Source organism: Macadamia integrifolia, chromosome 6 (genome assembly GCF_013358625.1).
Source record: "Macadamia integrifolia cultivar HAES 741 chromosome 6, SCU_Mint_v3, whole genome shotgun sequence".
Classification (NCBI taxonomy): Eukaryota; Viridiplantae; Streptophyta; class Magnoliopsida; order Proteales; family Proteaceae; genus Macadamia; species Macadamia integrifolia.
The window spans coordinates 16,339,133-16,358,207 of record NC_056562.1 but is presented as its reverse complement, the minus strand read 5'-3'; the positions used below and the strand labels follow the sequence as shown (position 1 = coordinate 16,358,207).

At 42.3% G+C, this 19,075-nt stretch overlaps 2 protein-coding genes across 4 annotated transcripts in view; one reads left to right on the top strand and one right to left on the bottom strand.

Moving 5' to 3' along the window:
* Positions 1 to 6,560: 6,560 nt before the first annotated feature.
* The window catches only part of LOC122081803, a 37,238-nt gene continuing 24,723 nt past the window's right edge, over positions 6,561 to 19,075 (top strand). The window contains exon 1 of one of the 2 annotated variants that reach the window (XM_042649101.1): positions 6,561 to 6,581. Coding sequence is in view for 1 of the 2 variants with exons in the window: in XM_042649099.1 (XP_042505033.1) it covers positions 9,025 to 9,114 (90 nt within the window). In the remaining variant the exon portion in view is untranslated. Of the gene's footprint in view, positions 6,582 to 9,009; positions 9,115 to 19,075 lie in introns of those variants that run through there. The other variant, XM_042649099.1, reaches the window with a different exon arrangement.
* On the bottom strand, positions 7,656 to 9,153 carry LOC122081804. Of its 2 annotated transcripts, none has more exons than XM_042649103.1 (3): positions 8,808 to 9,153; positions 8,668 to 8,712; positions 7,656 to 8,535 (listed from the first exon to the last, which is right to left on the bottom strand). In XM_042649103.1, exons 1-3 carry the CDS (start codon positions 9,070 to 9,072, stop codon positions 8,492 to 8,494), a joined length of 354 nt encoding a protein of 117 aa, XP_042505037.1. In that variant the 5' UTR covers positions 9,073 to 9,153; the 3' UTR covers positions 7,656 to 8,491. The 2 variants fall into 2 exon arrangements, with proteins under 2 accessions (XP_042505037.1, XP_042505036.1); XM_042649102.1 differs by having other exon boundaries at positions 7,656 to 8,530; positions 8,808 to 9,146.

Sequence of the window (19,075 nt, the reverse complement as noted above, 5' to 3'; positions counted from 1 at the left end):
TCGGGTTGTGGTAATGGACAATGGAACTCAGTTCGCCAACCCGACCTTCGGCTTGTTCTGTGATGCCCTCGGCATTGACCACAGGAAAACCTCTATCGGTTATCCACCGACCAACGGGCTGACAGAGGTAACCAACCGTACACTGCTTCAAAGAATAAAGAAGAGACTGGATGACGCCAAAGGACTATGGGAAGACGAGTTGCACCACATCCTCTGGGCCTACCGTACAACTGAGAGATCGGCCACCAGAGAAACACCCTTCATTTTAACTTACAGCACTGAAGCTGTACTTCCAGTGGAGATAGGGGTCGTAACCCATCGGATTCAGTACTACAATGAAGAGGAAAACGATGGAGGGCTCCGAGCGAATTTAGACCTCTTGGCCAAATTCAGGGACACCTCGCAAGAAAGGATGGCCGCTTAGCAACAAAGGGTTGCGAGGCACTACAACACCAAAGTTCGAAAGAACGAGTTCAGAATGGGTGACCTCATCCTCAAAAGGGTTGAAGTATCAGACCCGAGACATCAAGGGAAGCTAGCTCCAAATTGGGAAGGTCCCTACAGAGTCTCAAGGGTAATACGACCAAGGTCCTATCACCCGCAGACTACGGGGGGAGAAAGGGTATCCCGATCGTGGAACTCTGAGAACTTAAGAAAATTCTATCAGTAGTGAAGTAGCAAGTACACTTATTTTTGTAATTTTTACAATTTTTTCTCCTATGCACTTTTAAGTTGTAATTCCTCATCCTAAACTCTGGAGGATCTTATTCATGAAAAATATGAAAGCTGGTTTATGGCAATTGAGAGGAATTCTCCTGTTTGGTGACCTTAACTCTGCCGAACGGATACAACCGAAGGTCCTCACCTCGGTGGAAAGCTCAGGCAACGCTGAGCCCAGCTGACCGAAGGTCCTCAATACGGTCGGGGGCTCAGGAAAAGGTCAAGCCGAGCTGACCGAAGGTCCTCACCTCGGTAGGGGGCTCAAGCAAAGGCTGAGCGAAGCTAACCGAAGGTCCTCACCACGGTCGGGGGCTCAGGCAAAGGCTGAGCCGAGCAGATCGAAGGTCCTCACCTCGGTCGGAGGCTCAGGTAAAGACCGAGCCGAGCTGATCGAAGGTCCTCACCTCGGTGGAAAGCTCAGGCAACGCTGAGCCCAGCTGACCGAAGGTCCTCAATACGGTCGGGGGCTCAGGTAAAGGTCAAGCCGAGCTGACCGAAGGTCCTCACCTCGGTAGGGGGCTCAAGCAAAGGCTGAGCGAAGCTAACCGAAGGTCCTCACCACGGTCGGGGGCTCAGGCAAAGGCCGAGCCGAGCAGATCGAAGGTCCTCACCTCGGTCGGAGGCTCAGGTAAAGGCCGAGCCGAGCTGATCGAAGGTCCTCACCTCGGTTGGGGGCTCAAGCAAAGGCCGAGCGGAGCTGACCGAAGGTCCTCACCTCGGTCGGGGGCTCAGGCAAAGGCCGAGCCGATCTGATTGAAGGTCCCTACCTTGGTGGAGAGCTCAGGCAACGCCGAGCCGAACTGATCGAAGGTCCTCACCTCGGTTGGGGGCTCAAGCAATGGCTGAGCCGACCTGATCGAGGGTCCTTGCCTCGATTCGGGGCTCAGGCCAATGGCCGAGGGGACCTGACCGAAGGTCCTCAATTTGGTAGGGAATGCTGATGGTCGAAGGATCTACCCTCGGTTGGATCTTCGAATCAATACCAGAGTTTAAAAGACCCTTCAGCCGGAGCTGAGGGGGAACACAACACTTGGTGAAAACCACACTTGTTCAAGATCCCTTAAAAGTCCATAGCCCTCGAACTCGGGAAACCTCTCGAATAAGCCGAGGGAGCGGGACCGAGCCGTGCTAAAGTAGATGTGCAGATCCTTAGGCTGCCAACAATGGGTTTCGACCTTCTTGCACCTACCTACGGGCTAAAGATCACCTTACCCGAAAGAACGTGAAAAAATGGAAGTCGAAGCATACGAAGGGAAATACATTCATTAAAAAAGACCCGAAGGTCGAGAGTACATGAAAAGACCCGAAGGCCGAGATTACATGAAGAAGCCTGAAGGCTCATATCAAAAACAAAAAGAGCTCAAAGGCTGAGCCAAGACCCAGGGTGGCTTCAGGGGGCGTCCATCGGATTCACGGCCTCATCCTCGACATGGTGGGCCTCTCGATCAGAGCCATCGTGACTGGGAGTTGGAGGGACCTCGCATTGCGGCTGAACCTCACCTTCCTCACTGCAGCCTCCATTGTCGGCATCGGCAGCCTCGGTGGCTGATGGGGCCGCCTCAATACACTCCTCTTCGAAGATGAGCCCGTTGTCCTCGAAAGAGACCCCTGGGTAACGCTCGAGGACCCAGTCTCGGACCTCGGTAGCACCCATTGTGAACCCAGGGGCGATGGCACGTTTAATCTCTTCCCGAAAGTCCTCGGAGGATCTATACTTCTCGGCCCCTCGGGCCTCGGCCTCCTGAACCCTTGGCTTCATCTACGACTTCAACTTCGCAAGCTTTCGATCGCATTCCTGGCGCATGAGGAGGAGGTCCGTTTCCAAGTGCTCCACCTTCTCGAGGAGAACCGAACGCTCATTCTCCAGGACCGACTTCTCTTATTCGGCAACCTCGGGATCTCGGCCCATAGCTTCAGCCCGAATCGCCAGCTGACCCATTTGGTTTTGGGCCTACATGAGACACCGATGGTCAGAATGTTGGGATGATAAATAAACAAAGGTTAGAGGACCGAAGCTTACCCCGGCCATGAAGATGCAGGTGCTGGTTATCATAGTCGTCGTCCCTTGTCGTTGAGCTTCGGTGGCATCTCGGGGAAGACTGCTCTTCATTACCAGCTCATGAGCAACATGCCCGACTGACAAGGTGTTGTCTTCCTTGACCGACCACTGAGGGACAAATCCAACTTCGGCCCTCAAGTTCCCCACCCTCGGGGTTCTAAAGTCCGCAACGGGGGAGGAGTCTCGGGCAGGCATGTTATGGCCCGAAGCAATGAGGGCCTGGACTGCCTCGGTGCTTGGTCCCTCGCCCCTAGATCTTTTCTTCGGGGTCTCGGAGGAGGGCCCCTTCTTCTCTTTCCTCTTTGGCCTCTATTGCTGCTGGGCATCCCGCGCCCTGGCCTCCCTTATTTAGGCTTGCCTCGCCGCTGCGACAGCCCTAGCCTTGGCCCTGGAGATTTGCACTTCATGAAGAAACGAAGGGAGTCAGTACGAAACACCGATGCCCGTGGAAAATAAACTTGGGATGGCCTAACTCACCCGGCCTAAGCCCGAATCTGAACAGGATGGCGTCGAACTTAAGACAGTCGGCCTCGACTGGAGGGCAGGTTTCTTGCAGCCTCGCCATCGCCAACGACTCCTCATCTGCCTCGAAAAGGGAAGGGGCTGAGTTCATCGCCCTCAGGTCAGGGATATCCCAGACGGTGCCGAAGGGCACCCCCTCGAACGACCTCACGAAGAAGAATTTCTCCTTCCACCCGTGGATTGACGTCGGGTAACCACTCAGCAGCCGAAGGTCCTTCCGGGGGCAAAAGTAGTACCAGTCCGAAAGCCCCTTACAGGCCTGAAGGAAGAAGCAGTTGATGAAGAGAGGGAGGGAGAGAGGCCTTTGGTGCCTTGAGAAAAGGACGACGAAGTTGAGCACCTACCGCCATCCGTTCGGCGTCAGCTGGGTCAGACAAATCCCATAGTGCCGAAACACTCGGGCGAAGAAGGGATGGAGGGGAAGCCGAAGGCCGGCCTTAAACACCTCCTTGTACAAGCACAGCTCTTCAAAGTTCCGATAGCTGGCTCGGTCAGACGATCTGGGCAGTCGGAGCTCCAAAGCGTCTGAGATACCGAAGGAGGCCCTCAGCTCCTCCAGTTCTGGCTCATCCATGGTGGATATGATGTGGAGAGCCTCCACCTCTAAGGGTTCCTGGGTTTGGGCTCTGGAATCGAGCATCCTTTCCCTAAATCCTGCACCGTTTGAGCCACCCTCGGACCCAAACGGCGAAGCCGCAGACGATGAGTTACTGGCAGAGGGAAAATCGGTGGAGTCTGAGGACATCCCTCGGACCTCCCCTGGACTCCGACGCCTATGGCTAGACCTTGTCCTTTCGGAAGACGACGGACTGTAGCCCGACGAACAAGACAATGAACTTACTTTAGAAATGTTGCTAAACTAAAAGAAAGCCGAGACCGAGGGTAAGCTCTCCGAAAGAAACACTGAGACCGAAGGCTCTCCGAGGGAAAAATAAAAGTGCCCCACAAATGGACCCCCACACTATATAGATGGAAGAAAAATGGTACGACTACCAGAGCATTAATGGCGCCACCACGTCACCGAGTACCAACCCTCGAGGTTTGCGCCTGAACGGACCTGATCGAAGGTCCACACCTCGGTTGGGGGCTCAGGCCAAGGCCGAACGGACCTGACTAAAGGTCCTTACCTCGTTTGGGAGTTCCGGCCAAGGCCGAACGGACCTGATCGAAGGTCCACACCTCGGTCGGGGGCTCAGCCAAGGCCGAGTAGACCTGACCAAAGGTCCTCACCTCGGTTGGGAGTTCAGGCCAAGGCTGAACGGGCCTGACCGAAGGTTCACACCTCGGTTGGGGGCTCAGGCCAAGGCCGAGTGGACTTGACCAAAGGTCCTCACTTCGGTCGGGGGCTCGGGCAAGGCCGAGCCGAACTGACCGAAGGTCCTTACCTCGGTTGGGAGTTCAGGCCAAGGTCGAACCGAACTGACCGAAGGTCCTTACCTCGGTTGGGGGCTCAGGCCAAGGTCGAGCGGACCTGACCAAAGGTCCTCACCTCGATTGGGAGTTTAGGCCAAGGCCGAACGAACCTGACCGATGGTCCACACCTCAGTCAAGGGCTCGGGCCAAGGCCGAGCGGACCTGATCGAAGGTCCTCACCTCGATCAGGAGTTCAGACCAAGGCCAAACCGAACTGACTGAAGTTCCTTACCTCAGTTAGGAGTTCAGGCCAAGTCCGAACGGACCTGACAGAAGGTCCTTACCTCGGTTGGGGGCTCGGGCAAGGCCGAGCTGAACTGACCGAAGGTCTTCACGTCTGCTGACCGAAGGTCTCGGTTGCAAGCAGAACTAAAGTCGAAGCCGAAGGAATAAGGCCAAAGGGATGCAAAAAAAAAAAAAAAAAAGAAGAAAAGAAGAAAGAAAAGAGAAAATATGACGAAAATTTTGATTACTCCCACAGGAAGAGTCTCTTGGCGGGAGTAAGGGGGCTCCTGATACGGCCAAATTGATTGCCCAGTAGGGTAAGGACACGTGTCGCCCACCTGGACACGTGTCACCCACCGGATAGAGGCTGGAAGGACTCTACCACGTCAATAGCGTGAAGAGAATATTCCCCACGAAGGGGATAGGACGTATCCGAGTAGGACTCTAAAAGGAAAGGAGGTGGACCCGAGGAGGACTCCTCCAAGGAAATGGGAAACCCTAAACCCTAAGAGCTATATAAGAGGGCCCGAGAGGAAGGAAGGACGTAAGCATCAATACCCACACCATTACTCCTATAACAAAAACTGTGCGGCCTATCCCTAACTTGAGCGTCAGAGGAGTAACCCCAGACAAAGCGTTGGGCCTCTGCCGTCTGTGCTTGTGCAGGATCAGCTCATACGGATTTTCGACAGCAACAAGTACCTATGATATTTTGCCAATCTTACAACATGGTTCCTTTGCCTCTGTATTTTGTATGCACCATTCCATTAATATTGCATGAATAAGGGGATGAGAATACATACATGGGGGACACCATACTTGGGTGTATTATACTTCCTCAAGTTGCCTCCGTACCCTTATTAGGGCTCAGGTTATCACGTAATTCAAGAGTAAACAAGATATGTACAAACCAGTCTAGAGTACATATTATATACATAATGTACATATACTTTATATATACCAATGTTAGTATATATAAATGTTTGGGTTAGCATATGTTATAGTTGTATACCTTGTACCATATTTCACTGTTTATATACTATAACATGATAGCCTACATGCATTATGAGCAAGAGAATGTTGCATGTCTACATGGCTACTATGTCGACGTACAAGCCAATGGAAGATTACATAGAGACATCTTCAATGCACTGTGGGGGTTGCAGTGCAATCTTTGTACACCTGCCTATGTCTAGGCGAAGAGGACGTAGGTGAGCAAAATTCTTTGTTCTGTACATAACATAGCTAGTGTAATTAGCCACACACACTTTATATTGCTTTCCAACTTGGTTACTTAGAGATTAGGGTTAGCTTTTGGTGATGAAGAGGAAAGAGTGATGTGAGATCCAAAATTGTCTAAAAAAACAATAGTTTTATAATATCAATCTTTAATTTAAATAATTTAATTGAACAAATTATCATAAAAACAAAAATGAAACAAACATTGGATGGGTTATTTAATAAATCCAAACCCAATCTTAAGCAATCTTGTAACTTTCTCAAAATAATATAACACCGACACACTAAAATGTCTTCCTCAACACACAATATAATCAATAATTGAATAGAAGCCACTCGTGATTGCCGTCCACCCATAGAGATAAAAGTCCCGCTTGAGAGAGAGAGAGAGAGAGAGAGAGAGATGATCTTATCTACAGTCACGGGATCAATTACATGTGATCTAAAAGCAAAGCATATCTTTTACATAAAGGACGTTGGGTCTCTTTCTCAATGGGGTGGGGGTGGGGGTGGGGTGGTGGGGTCCAAGATGCATCAACCTAAAGAATGTTTCGCCTTATTTCAAACAGCACTCCTAAACTCATCATATCCAACCTTCCCTTTCCAGTGGGCCATTTCTACTGCCTTGTGGTTATAGGGTTTAAGCTTAATTACTTTGCCAATAAATTTGCCTAGTTGTCATATTTAGTCATAGATGCGTCCCTATCAGATAATTTAACTGTTAATAACGAACACTACAACGGCAACTGTCAAACCCCACCCTTTTTTATATAAAATTTATCTAAGAGTATTCTCATAATAATGCTTGCATACTTCACCGCATTTACATAAATACCCAAAATACATTTTTCCCTTTTTTTTTTTTAGAAATATACATTTTTCCCTCTCCAGTGTAGGAATAGGTGCCAAGCCCTAGCTCGAACCAAAGAAACCAAACAAACCAATTAAAACCAAATAAAATCAAAACCAATTCGAACTTCGGAAAGAGTGATTTTCATATAATACATATGATGTCTCAACGGCTCTTTTTTTTTCTTTTAAAAAAAGTCTCAACGGGTGACCCCATTGTGCATTAATTGAATTGTGCTGTTGCAACATATTGAGTGAATTATGTTAGATTTTTCAAGACCTAAATCAAGTTAGGTTAAATTAAAAATAATAAATCAGAGTAAAAAAAAAAGAGAGGCAAAACGATATAACTTGATAAGAAACATTTATGAACTCGAAATTTTTTTTATTATATTTTTAAATATATTTACAAGGTAAATGAAATCACTGAGACCAAACAATAAGAGAAACTAAAACCAAACCAAAACTGACGAATAATTCTTATATTTCGATTTCACTCAATTTCATATCAAAACCGATCATCGAATCGAAACCAATCCAAACCGATTGACGTCACCAACTTCAGTAAAGACAATAAATGAATGAAATATAAAATACAATTCCCGTTAAAATAGAACCCCACTGATACTGAAACTTAAACTTTACAGTGAAAGCCATCATTATTTCTGGGCCCACTACCAAGCATCTTATTATTAATCATCATGTCCATCGTCATTAAAAAGAAAAAAAAAATCGTCATCATACAACAGATGTGTAACAGGGCCCACCAAACATGCAACTGACCCAGAGAAAACCAACGTCATGGACGGCCTAGATCGTATCCCTCTACGTCGCAGAAATGATCGTTCACTTAATACAGGTACGAAATACATTTTGTCAGCCAGTGGAGATGATGAATGGCATGGGCCCCACCTAATGGGAATGGTCCAGGTTGGTCCAGACATTTGAACCGATGTGCGGTCGAACCACGTGATTATTCTAAAAAACAGGAAACTGTAGAAAAGCGCCTAAAAAGCGAGAAGAACCAAGAAAGCGTGCGCTGCCACTACTAACAAGCGCCACGCGTAGACGTACGCCTGTAAGTACAAACAGATACTGCTGTCCAGCTGGATATAGTACTGTAACGGTCATAAGTTTTAAAGCTCCAGCTGGATATAGTACTTGCGGCGCAGGTTAGCACCCATCACTCGAACCGTGAAAGATAAGCTCGAGATACACGTATGAATATATCCAAAGCGGTACCACACGCTTGAATCCGTGGATGTAATTCACACGTGCGGAACCAAAGCGGAGCGGAGGGGAAGGGAGAGTAGGGAAGCCGAAGAGGCGAGGATTGAGAAGAACCAGATAATGCGGATTAGAAATCACCAATTTTTCTGTGAAATCGAGATTTCCGAGCTTTTTCCCCGAGCTCCTGCAAGTTCCGATGGCTTCGGATCGCCAAAACATCGCCTTTCTCCAACTCTAGAAATCGCCCGAGATCGCTGGCATCGGAAGATAAATCTGTACTAAGAGAGAAAAAGAGAAAATTAGATCACTAAAATCAGAAACCGAATCCGTACTAAGAGAGAAACAGAAAAAAGATAAGCTATGGATGACGGGAATGACGAAAAATATCATCAATGGTAGCTGCATTTTACCTGGGAGCTTCAAAGGATGTCGAATGTCTTTGAAATGAGCTAAATCTGCAAGGAAATGAAGATCGAAGACAACAATTAGGAACAAAGGATTAATAGCGATCTCCTCCTAAATAGCACTCGCTGCAGTTGAATTTGCTCACCTTTTGTTGATGGATCGTAAGAACAAAGGTAAAGAACAAATAAACAGAAGAGTGTGAGGATAGGTATCAGATGTATGAATTTCTCAGGCCAAGAAACCGTCGATCTGTGCAATTTCTCGGCCTTATTGTTTTCTTCGTCTTCAGCTGTAGATGTTCCTCCTCCGCTCCTTCGTTTTTGCTGTTCTTCTTCGAGCTTCATCCCCTCCTTCGCTCCTCCATGGCTGTGGAGCTTAGTTCCAGGCGAGCCTATAGACTGTCGTTGCATGCTCAGAGAGAGAGAGAGAGAGAGAGAGAGAGAGAGAGAGAGATGCTGCTCAGTGGCGTCTTTGCTGTCCGAGCTTTTAACGGAAACCGTTCCTTTGCGGAGCTTTTATATTTCCACAATCGCCCTTGGGAAAGATACGATTAGCTGGAAAGTTCTGGCATCAAATTAGGTTTGGGTAAATTACACTTGTGCCATCAACGGTCAGAGAAACTAGACCTAAAGTAATCCATTTTTTTTTTTTTTTAATGAAAACAAACGAGGCTTATACTAAGACAAAATGATTAACAATAATGTCATAAACACTTTCCTGCACATTTAACGGCCAACCGCCCATTCAAGCCATGATTTCCACTTAAATCGTAAATACATATGTGGAAAATCGAATATGAGATCGTGTACCTATCCACATAATCTCCAATTCACCTTAATCATTTGGGTAACCCACGGATAGGTATGCTAAATAAGATCCTTAAAATATGGACAAAGTTTTCATTCACTAAGGTCACCAATCCATTTCACATCATAAAATAAAGCTCACAACTAGTTTTTTTTATTTTAATTTATATATCGTTATTTTAGGTTTCATATACCCCTATAAGGTTTTAGTATTTTTTTTTTTCTTAAAAAAACCCTGATGCGTGCATTTAAAGCATTCATGGTGAATGGGTGTAGGAAACCCAGTCCTAAAGTCTTAAAATTACTATTACAAATCGTAATAAAAATAGGAAAAAAAAATACCCACTTGTGTGTATCTACGCCTAGACCGCATGCGCTATGCAGTGCCCCCCACCCTATGCACTGAACCTCTGACTAACCTCCCATTAGTCTGTGTAATAGTGCAGTAGCCATGCAAGCGGTTAGCATTTTCATTCCTTAAAAAAAAAATATATCATAAATGTTTTGAATATCCAATAAAGTTTTCAAACACCCCACGCCCCATTCTAGGGATGTAAATGGATCGGATACAGATCAAATTTGAATCGGATGTGTTCGGATCTGAATATTTCCTGATCGAATATAGATAACTCTAAATGAATAAGGATACAGATCAAATTCAGATTTTCAACTATTCGTTTACTCTCTGACTTGTGTAATCCGGAACTTCCTCTACCCAATGAATATAATTTGGTCTTAATTTATCTTTCTATGTTGTTTTAATTCTCCTCCTCATTCCGTAGAACTTTGTTTAAACTTTAAGAACCCTTAAAATCATTAATTGATTATTTAATCGAATCAAATAATTATTTTATGGACAATTCAGATTTTAGTTTAGATACCTTTTGACTGGATACGAATACAAATTCAAATTCAAATTCAAATTCGGATTTGAACTTTCCATTTATATCCCTACCCCATTCAGTACTTTTCTGCTTCGGAATTAGTTTTTCATCCTCGCACTTGTAGTCCAGGCGTCAGTTACTCGGTATCCCGTTTACAGACTTGCTTTGATTCATTGGAGAAGGCCCTGGCCCGAATCTGGATTTCTTCTCCTGCCATGCCATGATCAAGAGCCAAAAACATGATTGCTATGTAACCAGACAAAGTGGAGGCTGAGAAAAAATCCATTAAGGCTGATGAGTTTCCAAGCCCATTCATAGTGGGCCAACGATTGCTTTAGTTTTGAGGCCAATTGGTTAAACCTTTAGCATTGCCCCTTAATGCACTCTCCCATAGGAATCTGCTCGTCACAGAAGAACATCCGAAAAATTTAAAAGGAAATCCATTCGCCTAATATGGGGAAGGAAGGTGAGAGTCGTGAGACGGTACATGATAATGATGTAGTTCATCAAGACTTACTACAAAATATATACGAAACGGGTGGATTTAGATTTTTTCCAATATTTTTTCTTCTAATTTTTTTTTCCAACCTCTCACATGTTCACGAACCAACTCCTAGGTGTGCAGCCTTATATGATTGGCATGCAGCCCTATGGTTATAGAGGTTTGAGAGTCATTGGAGATAAAGCATCCCAATCCAGGGAAATGGAGGGCTCACAATCAGGGATTTAAAAACATACTGGGGGATTGAATCTCTGAATGGGTCAAAATTGGTCCCAAAAAAAAATGGTGGGAATCAATGTTGGTGTACGATGTCTTGTATTTTGTCGCAGTTTAATTCAGGAAGTGTTGGTGCAGATACCTCGACAAATAGGACGACGGTCCTATAAGTGGGTCATGGGGGTTGCAAGGGGACAATAGGCCCCTTGCATAATGGGGGTGTAGGGGGGCACATGCAGCCCCCAGTTCGAATTTTTTGTTTGAAGGAAGTTTTGTACTTTTCGGATAAGGGTTTTTCGTCATATATTTGTAGCGATGTTTTCTTTCTTAGTAATGCAAACAATACTGAGAGATGTGAGGATGAACATTGTAACAATATTCTCCATTGATAGTGAAGTAGGATCTCATCTCACCGAGAACGTAAGCAATCTTGCCAAACGTCATAAATCTGTGTCCATTGTTTGTTCTTATTTTTTTCATTTTCTTTTGCATCATTTTAATGTTACATTTCTACAATCCATGTAAGTAGATAAAATTTATCAATGTATATTCTAATAGGAATTAACCGATTTGACCGATTCAATTCCAATTTTTGAAACCATGCTCACAATATCTATACGCTAAATCGTTTTCACCATACCCGTAGCAACTCCATGTGACCATTTTTTTTCTGATTCAAATAATAATACAACATATGCACGTGACATTGTTGAGGTCTTTAAATGTTTGATAAAAAAATGGGAAATGGAGTCAGTAGGAATTAATGAAAAATGTAAGAAATAACAAAAACCTCACAAATGATTGACCTAATGGTTGAGACCATGTGGCAGTTCACTGCTGATCCGGATGATAATCCATTACATACACGTGCAATGGTTGACCTCTGAAATATATTTGATTAATGTTGGAGAAAGCTGAGGAAATGGGTTCAATAGGTAACAAAAATTTCGTAAGTGTGGATCATATAATTGGGATAGATAATCAAATATAATAAGGAAAGATGCAAAGAAATCACCTGTATATCAATGATAAACTCAAATCATCAATTAATACCATAGAAAAATATAAAGTGTAAAGTATGGCTTCCAACTGTGGGCGTGGTGGAAACCCTTTCCACTATCATATTTTGATGGAAACCTCTAATAATATATATATATATATATATTTAAAAATCTATTTGAAGAAGAAAAAATTTTAGATACAACTGTGCCTAGTGAAATATAATGCGTAGTAGAATGTTTTACTATTTGCTACATAACAGTATATGGATGTATCTTTATGAGTGTAAATGAAACGAGCACCTCATTGGAATAATTTCAGCTTGAAAAGAAATAACTAAATTAGAAAAGATGTCATTTTGTATTTTATATTCATTTTCATTTAATGATATTTTGATAATTTTGCTAAAACTTTGACTTAAAGTTTAACCACTTTCTTTACTTATTTTGTATTAAAATTTGACAATTGAGATGTTGATAGAATCTTCAATGCATGGATTTTCCCATGTACTGTAGCTTTGCAAGTGGTAAATGGTAAAGTGTTATACTTCATTACACATAGTGATGCCTAAAAGGACCCTTTTGAATATTGTTCTACACTTTTTTTTCATTCCTCTTTCATGCAATGAGAGGAAGAGAGAGAACCAAGAAAATGAGTCACGTGGATGAGTACCAATATGTCTAATGACACCAAAAGCAAGAACATGTGACACACTCTCTCTCTTTCTCTCCCACCTCAATAAGGTTATTTAGTAATGGATAAGAGGGAAAGACTCAGGCACCGTTTGATAATATTTCTAAAACGTGTTTTTGCATTTTTTTATGCTGAGAAATGAAAAATGACCTTAAAAGTGTTTGGCAAATCCATTTCGTTTCACCCATTTTTAGAAACATAAATAGAAATTTATAGTAATTTACGATACAAAAAACATGAATGGAAAAACAAGTTATACTTGTTTTGTTGTTTTTAAAAACAAGGTGAGGCCAAAATATTAGGAAAAGACCCAATAAAAAATCGATCAAAAGGCAACTCGTTAACCAAACACCAAAAAATCCTTGAATGTAATCCTTGACGCCATTGTTGGTGTTGTAGATCTCGGTGCGGACTATCCGAGAAAGTAGTTTATCAAACACTAAAAAATCCGTTTCTTTTCCCAAAAACGTGAAATATCTTTTCTGCTGTTTCTGCAAAAACATGAAATATCTTTTTTGCTGTTTCTAACAGAAACAACAGAAACATTATCATACGATGCTTCAATGTTGGCGCAATAGGTGCCAATTTTGTGGCAAACATGTAATTGGATAATAAACTCATATACAAGGAGTAAACATACCACATTGAGCAAAATGACTTGACAAATATGTTGGAATGACATTCGCAATGTTTTTTTCACTTTCTCTATTCTAATATAGTAGATTGTGGTCAATATTTCATGAGACATTTTTTTTTTTTTCAATTTTGTAGAGAGTCATCTGATTTTTTTTCTTATATCTTAAATACAAAAATTGATGGCGATTTTCTTCCATGCTTGATAAAGTTAGGATCCTTCTTTTATATCACAATGTCGGAGCCACATTCCTTCAATCAAGGATATAAGGATTACTCTCAAATAAAAATAAATAAATAAAAGGATTACGACTCTCATTCTCACTCGATATGGGGTTATAATTCCAACTTAATTTCACTTAATATGAGAGTTACCGTTCCCACTTAATATACATTTTTTATTAAGTTTTTATCGCAACATTAAAAGAAAGAAAAAAAGTTATGCTGATGTGGCAATTTGGTTCATATCACCCAATCGAAATTTCCTTCAATTTCTACAATATCAATCATTTCCAAGGAAGAAAAACTTCTTCTTCTTCTTCTTTTTTATTTTCTTTTATTTTTTTGGGGTAAGAAAAAGTTAGATCATTCAATTGCCGAAAAGGCCAAGGGGCAAAATGTTGTCCGACGGATGAAGGGTCTATTTCTTTTTCTAAACTTCAAAAAGTTGCAAGGAGAGTGAATATTAGAATTAAGCCTACTAGAGTTATTTAAGAGGATCGGGATCCTCTCCTGAGCGCTGATAGCTTAGGTCTTGCCCATAAATATTTGGGTCATAGATACGTGTTTAAGCGGTGATCCAATGGCTCTGGGCACAACACCTTTGTTATGATCGATAGAAACACAGCCGTTGGATCACCGTTTAGACACATGTTGATTTTCCAAGTAACTATGGGCATGCCTAAGCAATGAGCGCTAAGGAGACAAGCCACATCCTATTTAAGAAGGCCAAAAGAATAGAAATAATCAATAAATAAACATCCCATTCAATAAAATAAAATGTGAGTGTTCAATGACACCCCTATAAATGTATTTAGTACTTGACACTTTCAATTAGTTGCCCCTTATCTTAATTTCAGAAGTTATTTAAGTTGGGGGCATTAAAGGATTTTTAAAAATAATTTGAATGTGCCGTATTATTATTTCATTATGTAATGGCTTTCAACCCCCCCCCCCCTTTTTTTTTTTTTTTTTTGTAAAGATTGCCTTACACATTTTTCAACTATATATGTGAATGGACTGATTTTCCCAACACCCATGATGAAAGGGAACCATGGGTGCTTTAAGTGCATTTAGGGGGTACCATGAGATTATTATAGCAAGTTACTAAAACCCTGTATGGGTTTGTAAAGCCTAGGATGGACTGGTGACCTCAACACCTAGTGAAGGAAAACTTTGTCCTATGTGAAAAAACATTAAAATATTTCATTAAAAAAAAAAATGCATCATATAACTCAGGAAAACTAAGGAGTGCCAATAGGGATATCAAAACCTAGCCCGAACTAATAAAACCAATTGAAACCGATTGGAAAACCTGGATCGAACCAAACTGATCCTTATTATATTGATTTTGAATTGAGATTGACGGGACCGATTGAAAATTGGACCACACAGAACCATTAAATAATCAACCAAAACCAATCCGATTGAAACCAATATAAAAAACCATTGATTATGAGGCTATGAACAGATGAATTGATTATCCATTGATTTCAATATTAGGAGGAAAATTTTTTGTAGGAAAAGGAATTATTACAAATCAATGAATGAGGTTATGAACAAGAAAATTGATTTGTAAAGGGTGATTTACATCAACCTCCCCTAACATTTGCCTATATTATATACATCCTTCTCCTAAAAATCTATTTATTACATTTAAACCTTTCCAAACTAACACCGAGAGAGATGTTAGTTTTTGAAATTGAAAATACGATTTTACCCCTCTTCATCTTCATCTTCCTCTTCTTCTTCTTCCTCCTCCTCCTCCTCCTCTAACACCGTAAGGGCTTTCTATTGTTTCAATGTTGATACAGCCAAATTGATCTCTCGGTGGGGAAATGACACGTGTCGCCCCTGAGACACGTGTCCTCCACCAAATAAGGATTCCAAGGACTCAATCATGCTCGATCACGTCGTTTGCATGAGGGGAATATTCCCCACAAGAAGGACGGTCGTATGGGAGAAGGACAGAGGAAACGACAAGAAAGAAACCCTATCCCTGAAGAAGCATATAAGGAGGCCGAGAGGAAGGAAGAAGGTAAGCTCTTAGACCCTCACCATTACTCCCTTACTGAAAACTGTGCGGCCGACACTAACTTGAGCGTCGGAGGACTAACCCCAGACAAAGCTCCGGGCCTCCGCCGTCTGTGCTTGTGCAGGACCAACTCGCGGGGTTTTTTGGCAGCAACAAATGTAAATCACCCTTTTTCAAGGCATAGGAGCAGAGACTCCACAGATCAATGGAACTAGTTATTACGCTGCTTCCAAGTTTCAAGTTACTAAGCAGCGGAAATTGAAAGTCTGAAACCACAGAGAAAAGAAATCAATCACCGGCGACGGGTCCAATGGCGGTGGTGGATGTTTCAGCGATCCCACTCGTGTCCTGGAGGAATGGATTATAACTGGGCTCGTGGAGATGCCATAGCTGGGCGAAAACCTCTTGTGAAGAAGACGACGACGTTACCGAAATGTCATTGGCAGTTTCAGCTAACATGTCCTCCCATCCTTCCCTTCCACCGTCCTCGGCTCCCATCGCCGTTAATCCCGACACCGATGGCTGCTGATCTTTATCATCGATGAAGAGAACTAGATCCATCCCTCCTTAATCTGTTCCTTCTTCATCTGTACTCGTGTAGGTATTCAAACCCATCGAATTCTCTTTCCTTCAACATGGAATTTCTTTAGTTTCACTGCCGGAGCAAATGCAGAGGAAGAAAATGACCAGTGAGATCACTCAAAATGGCTTCATCAAGGGGTTTTTATGACATTTAAATGGTTCACATGAATTGAAATAATCACCCATGTCATGATGCCAACAGACATTATACTAACGTGTCCTTATGCAATATGTATTTGTTCACTTTATTCTTGATTATGCGTCTGCTTCTTCTTTCTTTCTTTCTTCAGTTTTTTTTAAGAGAGAGAGAGAGAGAGAGAGAGAGAGAGAGAAAGATATTAATCTTTTGTATTCTCTTTGTTCTGTGAATTACCTTTCTGTAAGAATTCTTCAAAAACCATTACAATTAACTATGAACTCAGAGATGGATGGGCTCGTGTGGCTCATATGGCTCGTGCCAGCTCAGATCCTCTAGCGAGGTTGGTCGGTCGTTAACGTGGGAACCGGTCTCGGAGCCCTTACAGCGTTAGAAGAAGAAGAAGAAGAAGAGGAGGAGGAGGGGTAAAATCGTTCAATTTCAAAGATTAACACCTCTCTCACGATTTAGTTTTGATGGGTTTAAATATAATAAATGAATTTTTAGGAGAGAAAATGTAATATAGGTAAAAGCTAAGGGAGGTTGATGTAAACCACCCATTTGTAAATTATAACAATTTTCATTAATCTCCTTATTCACTATATATATAAATAAATGATTTGATAGTAGGGTTAATTTTGTGATTTCATTATTAATAATTTTTTTATTAATTAGTTATTTTTTGGTATTAATATTAATTATCTTTTTTTTTTTTCTTTTCTGTGAAAAATTTTAATTATCTTTCTCTTACAATGATAAACAATGTTTTTGATTTGTAACAACGATTTTACTTAATATTTCTTCATTACAAGTTATAAATGTAAGATTTCATTGTGGTTCAATCGAGAAAAAAAAAAAAAACCCTATTTAAAGCGGTATTGATCGATATTGAAAAACAAAAATAATTCGAAATTGTATGAGATCGAAACCAAAATGATCGAAAACTGAAGTTCTTTAATGGTTTGATTTTGGTCTCCCTCATTCCTAACTGAAACTAATTCAACCCGATCTAAACCGGACCAAATCGACCGAAATCCCTTAAAAAGAAAAGATAAGAGTTTGGGAAAATATGCATTTATCTAACACTTCCTTCAAGTTATTTTAGTTAACATAGTCTTGTTTGAAACCACATACAACACCAACCATTCAGCTGCATTACAAGTTACAATAAGTGTAAAAGATTATTTTTATTTTATAATACTTAACACTTGTATAAGTGATATACTGAAATTTGGATTACATACCAGCACCAGTACTCGTACGACCTGTGAGTGCGGGGGGCTCCAAAACTACTTAATGCATCCTTGAATTCTTTCGTCTATAACAAATTTACAAATAAAAGTTAGCTACAACCATTGTACTAAAATTTAGATTCTCATAGTCCTATAAAGATCGCCTTAGTATTGGTTGTGGCTTGTAGACCGGGCCTTGGTTGCGACTTAGCAACCACCTGCTTCATTGCTTCCAAAAGCTCTGGACTCAATGCAAGTCTATGGTTATACTGATATCTGGGGTTTAAATAGTATGTTGAAAATCACTGTGCATGATACATTATTAGACTAGATGCCGTAGTCGGCTTGGAAACGAGTGCATTGGTGGCCCGTGGAATGAGACGCGGTGGCACTATGTAATCGTACTATGTCATATAAGAGCATGCGGTTTAGGGTTATCATCTTCCCATGCTACGACCCTTCCCAACAGGGGTTGAGGTGTTAGGTTATCACTTGGGGGGAAGCAGTGGTCACGGTTGTCGGGTCACTGTGGCGGTTAGACATACGCCCGGCTGATCATTAGGACAGTCGGCAACCTCAGTGGTATATTCAAGAGGGCCAATCATATTGCTTTTAAATTGCTGGGGGTCAGCACCTTTACTTTCTATCATTTACTTTTATGTTGAGAGGCGGTAGTCGGTATGCTTTACTTTTCCGAGTACTCACGGTGGGCCTTCTCCTACAACTCTATGGGCGTATTGCGGGATGGAGTTCGCGGCTCGTACCCGGGGCATACGCGCACTGTGATTGTAGTAGCACCAAACCAAAGACTTAGTAATTTTGTTTGGGTAGATGAGATTTAAAATGAATTGCATGGCATATAGTGCATATGGATGTGATTGTTGTGTGGTCCTTCTTTTCACTTACTGAGCTAGTGAGCTCATCCCGCGTGCGCACCTCTTTTAGATGATTTTGCAGGTCACCAGCCTGAAGATCAAGGGTCGGGCCCCACAGTTGAGTTTTTCGATGAGGATTGGTGGGTCCCCGAGGAGTATGAGCACGGTATGGATTGCACGTGTGAGGGCTGTGCTACGGGACCCCAGTATTGACGTCGTATAGGGTTTTACTTTTTTATTCTTTTGATGACCCCTTTTTGTGTACTTGATATGTGAATCGTTATTCTTTTTGTGTAAATATCATGCCTGCGGGCCCACATGTATTTATCTATATACTACAATTTAGGTATCAAGTATATTGGGGGTATTTACAGGTAAATTAAGTCTTCCGTTGAACTTTTGAACGTTTATCTTAGATGTGTGTATGCTATGGTTGGGTACTGTATCAGATGATCCTGGCAGGTTTGGGTTAATCGGAGTTAACCTGGTCACCGGTCCGATTCTGTGTGAACGGGGTGTGACAACATAGTTGATAGCAAATATTGTGAGATCGAGTATGACCAAACCCCCTGTTTGAGATTTTAAATGTAACCGCAAGCAT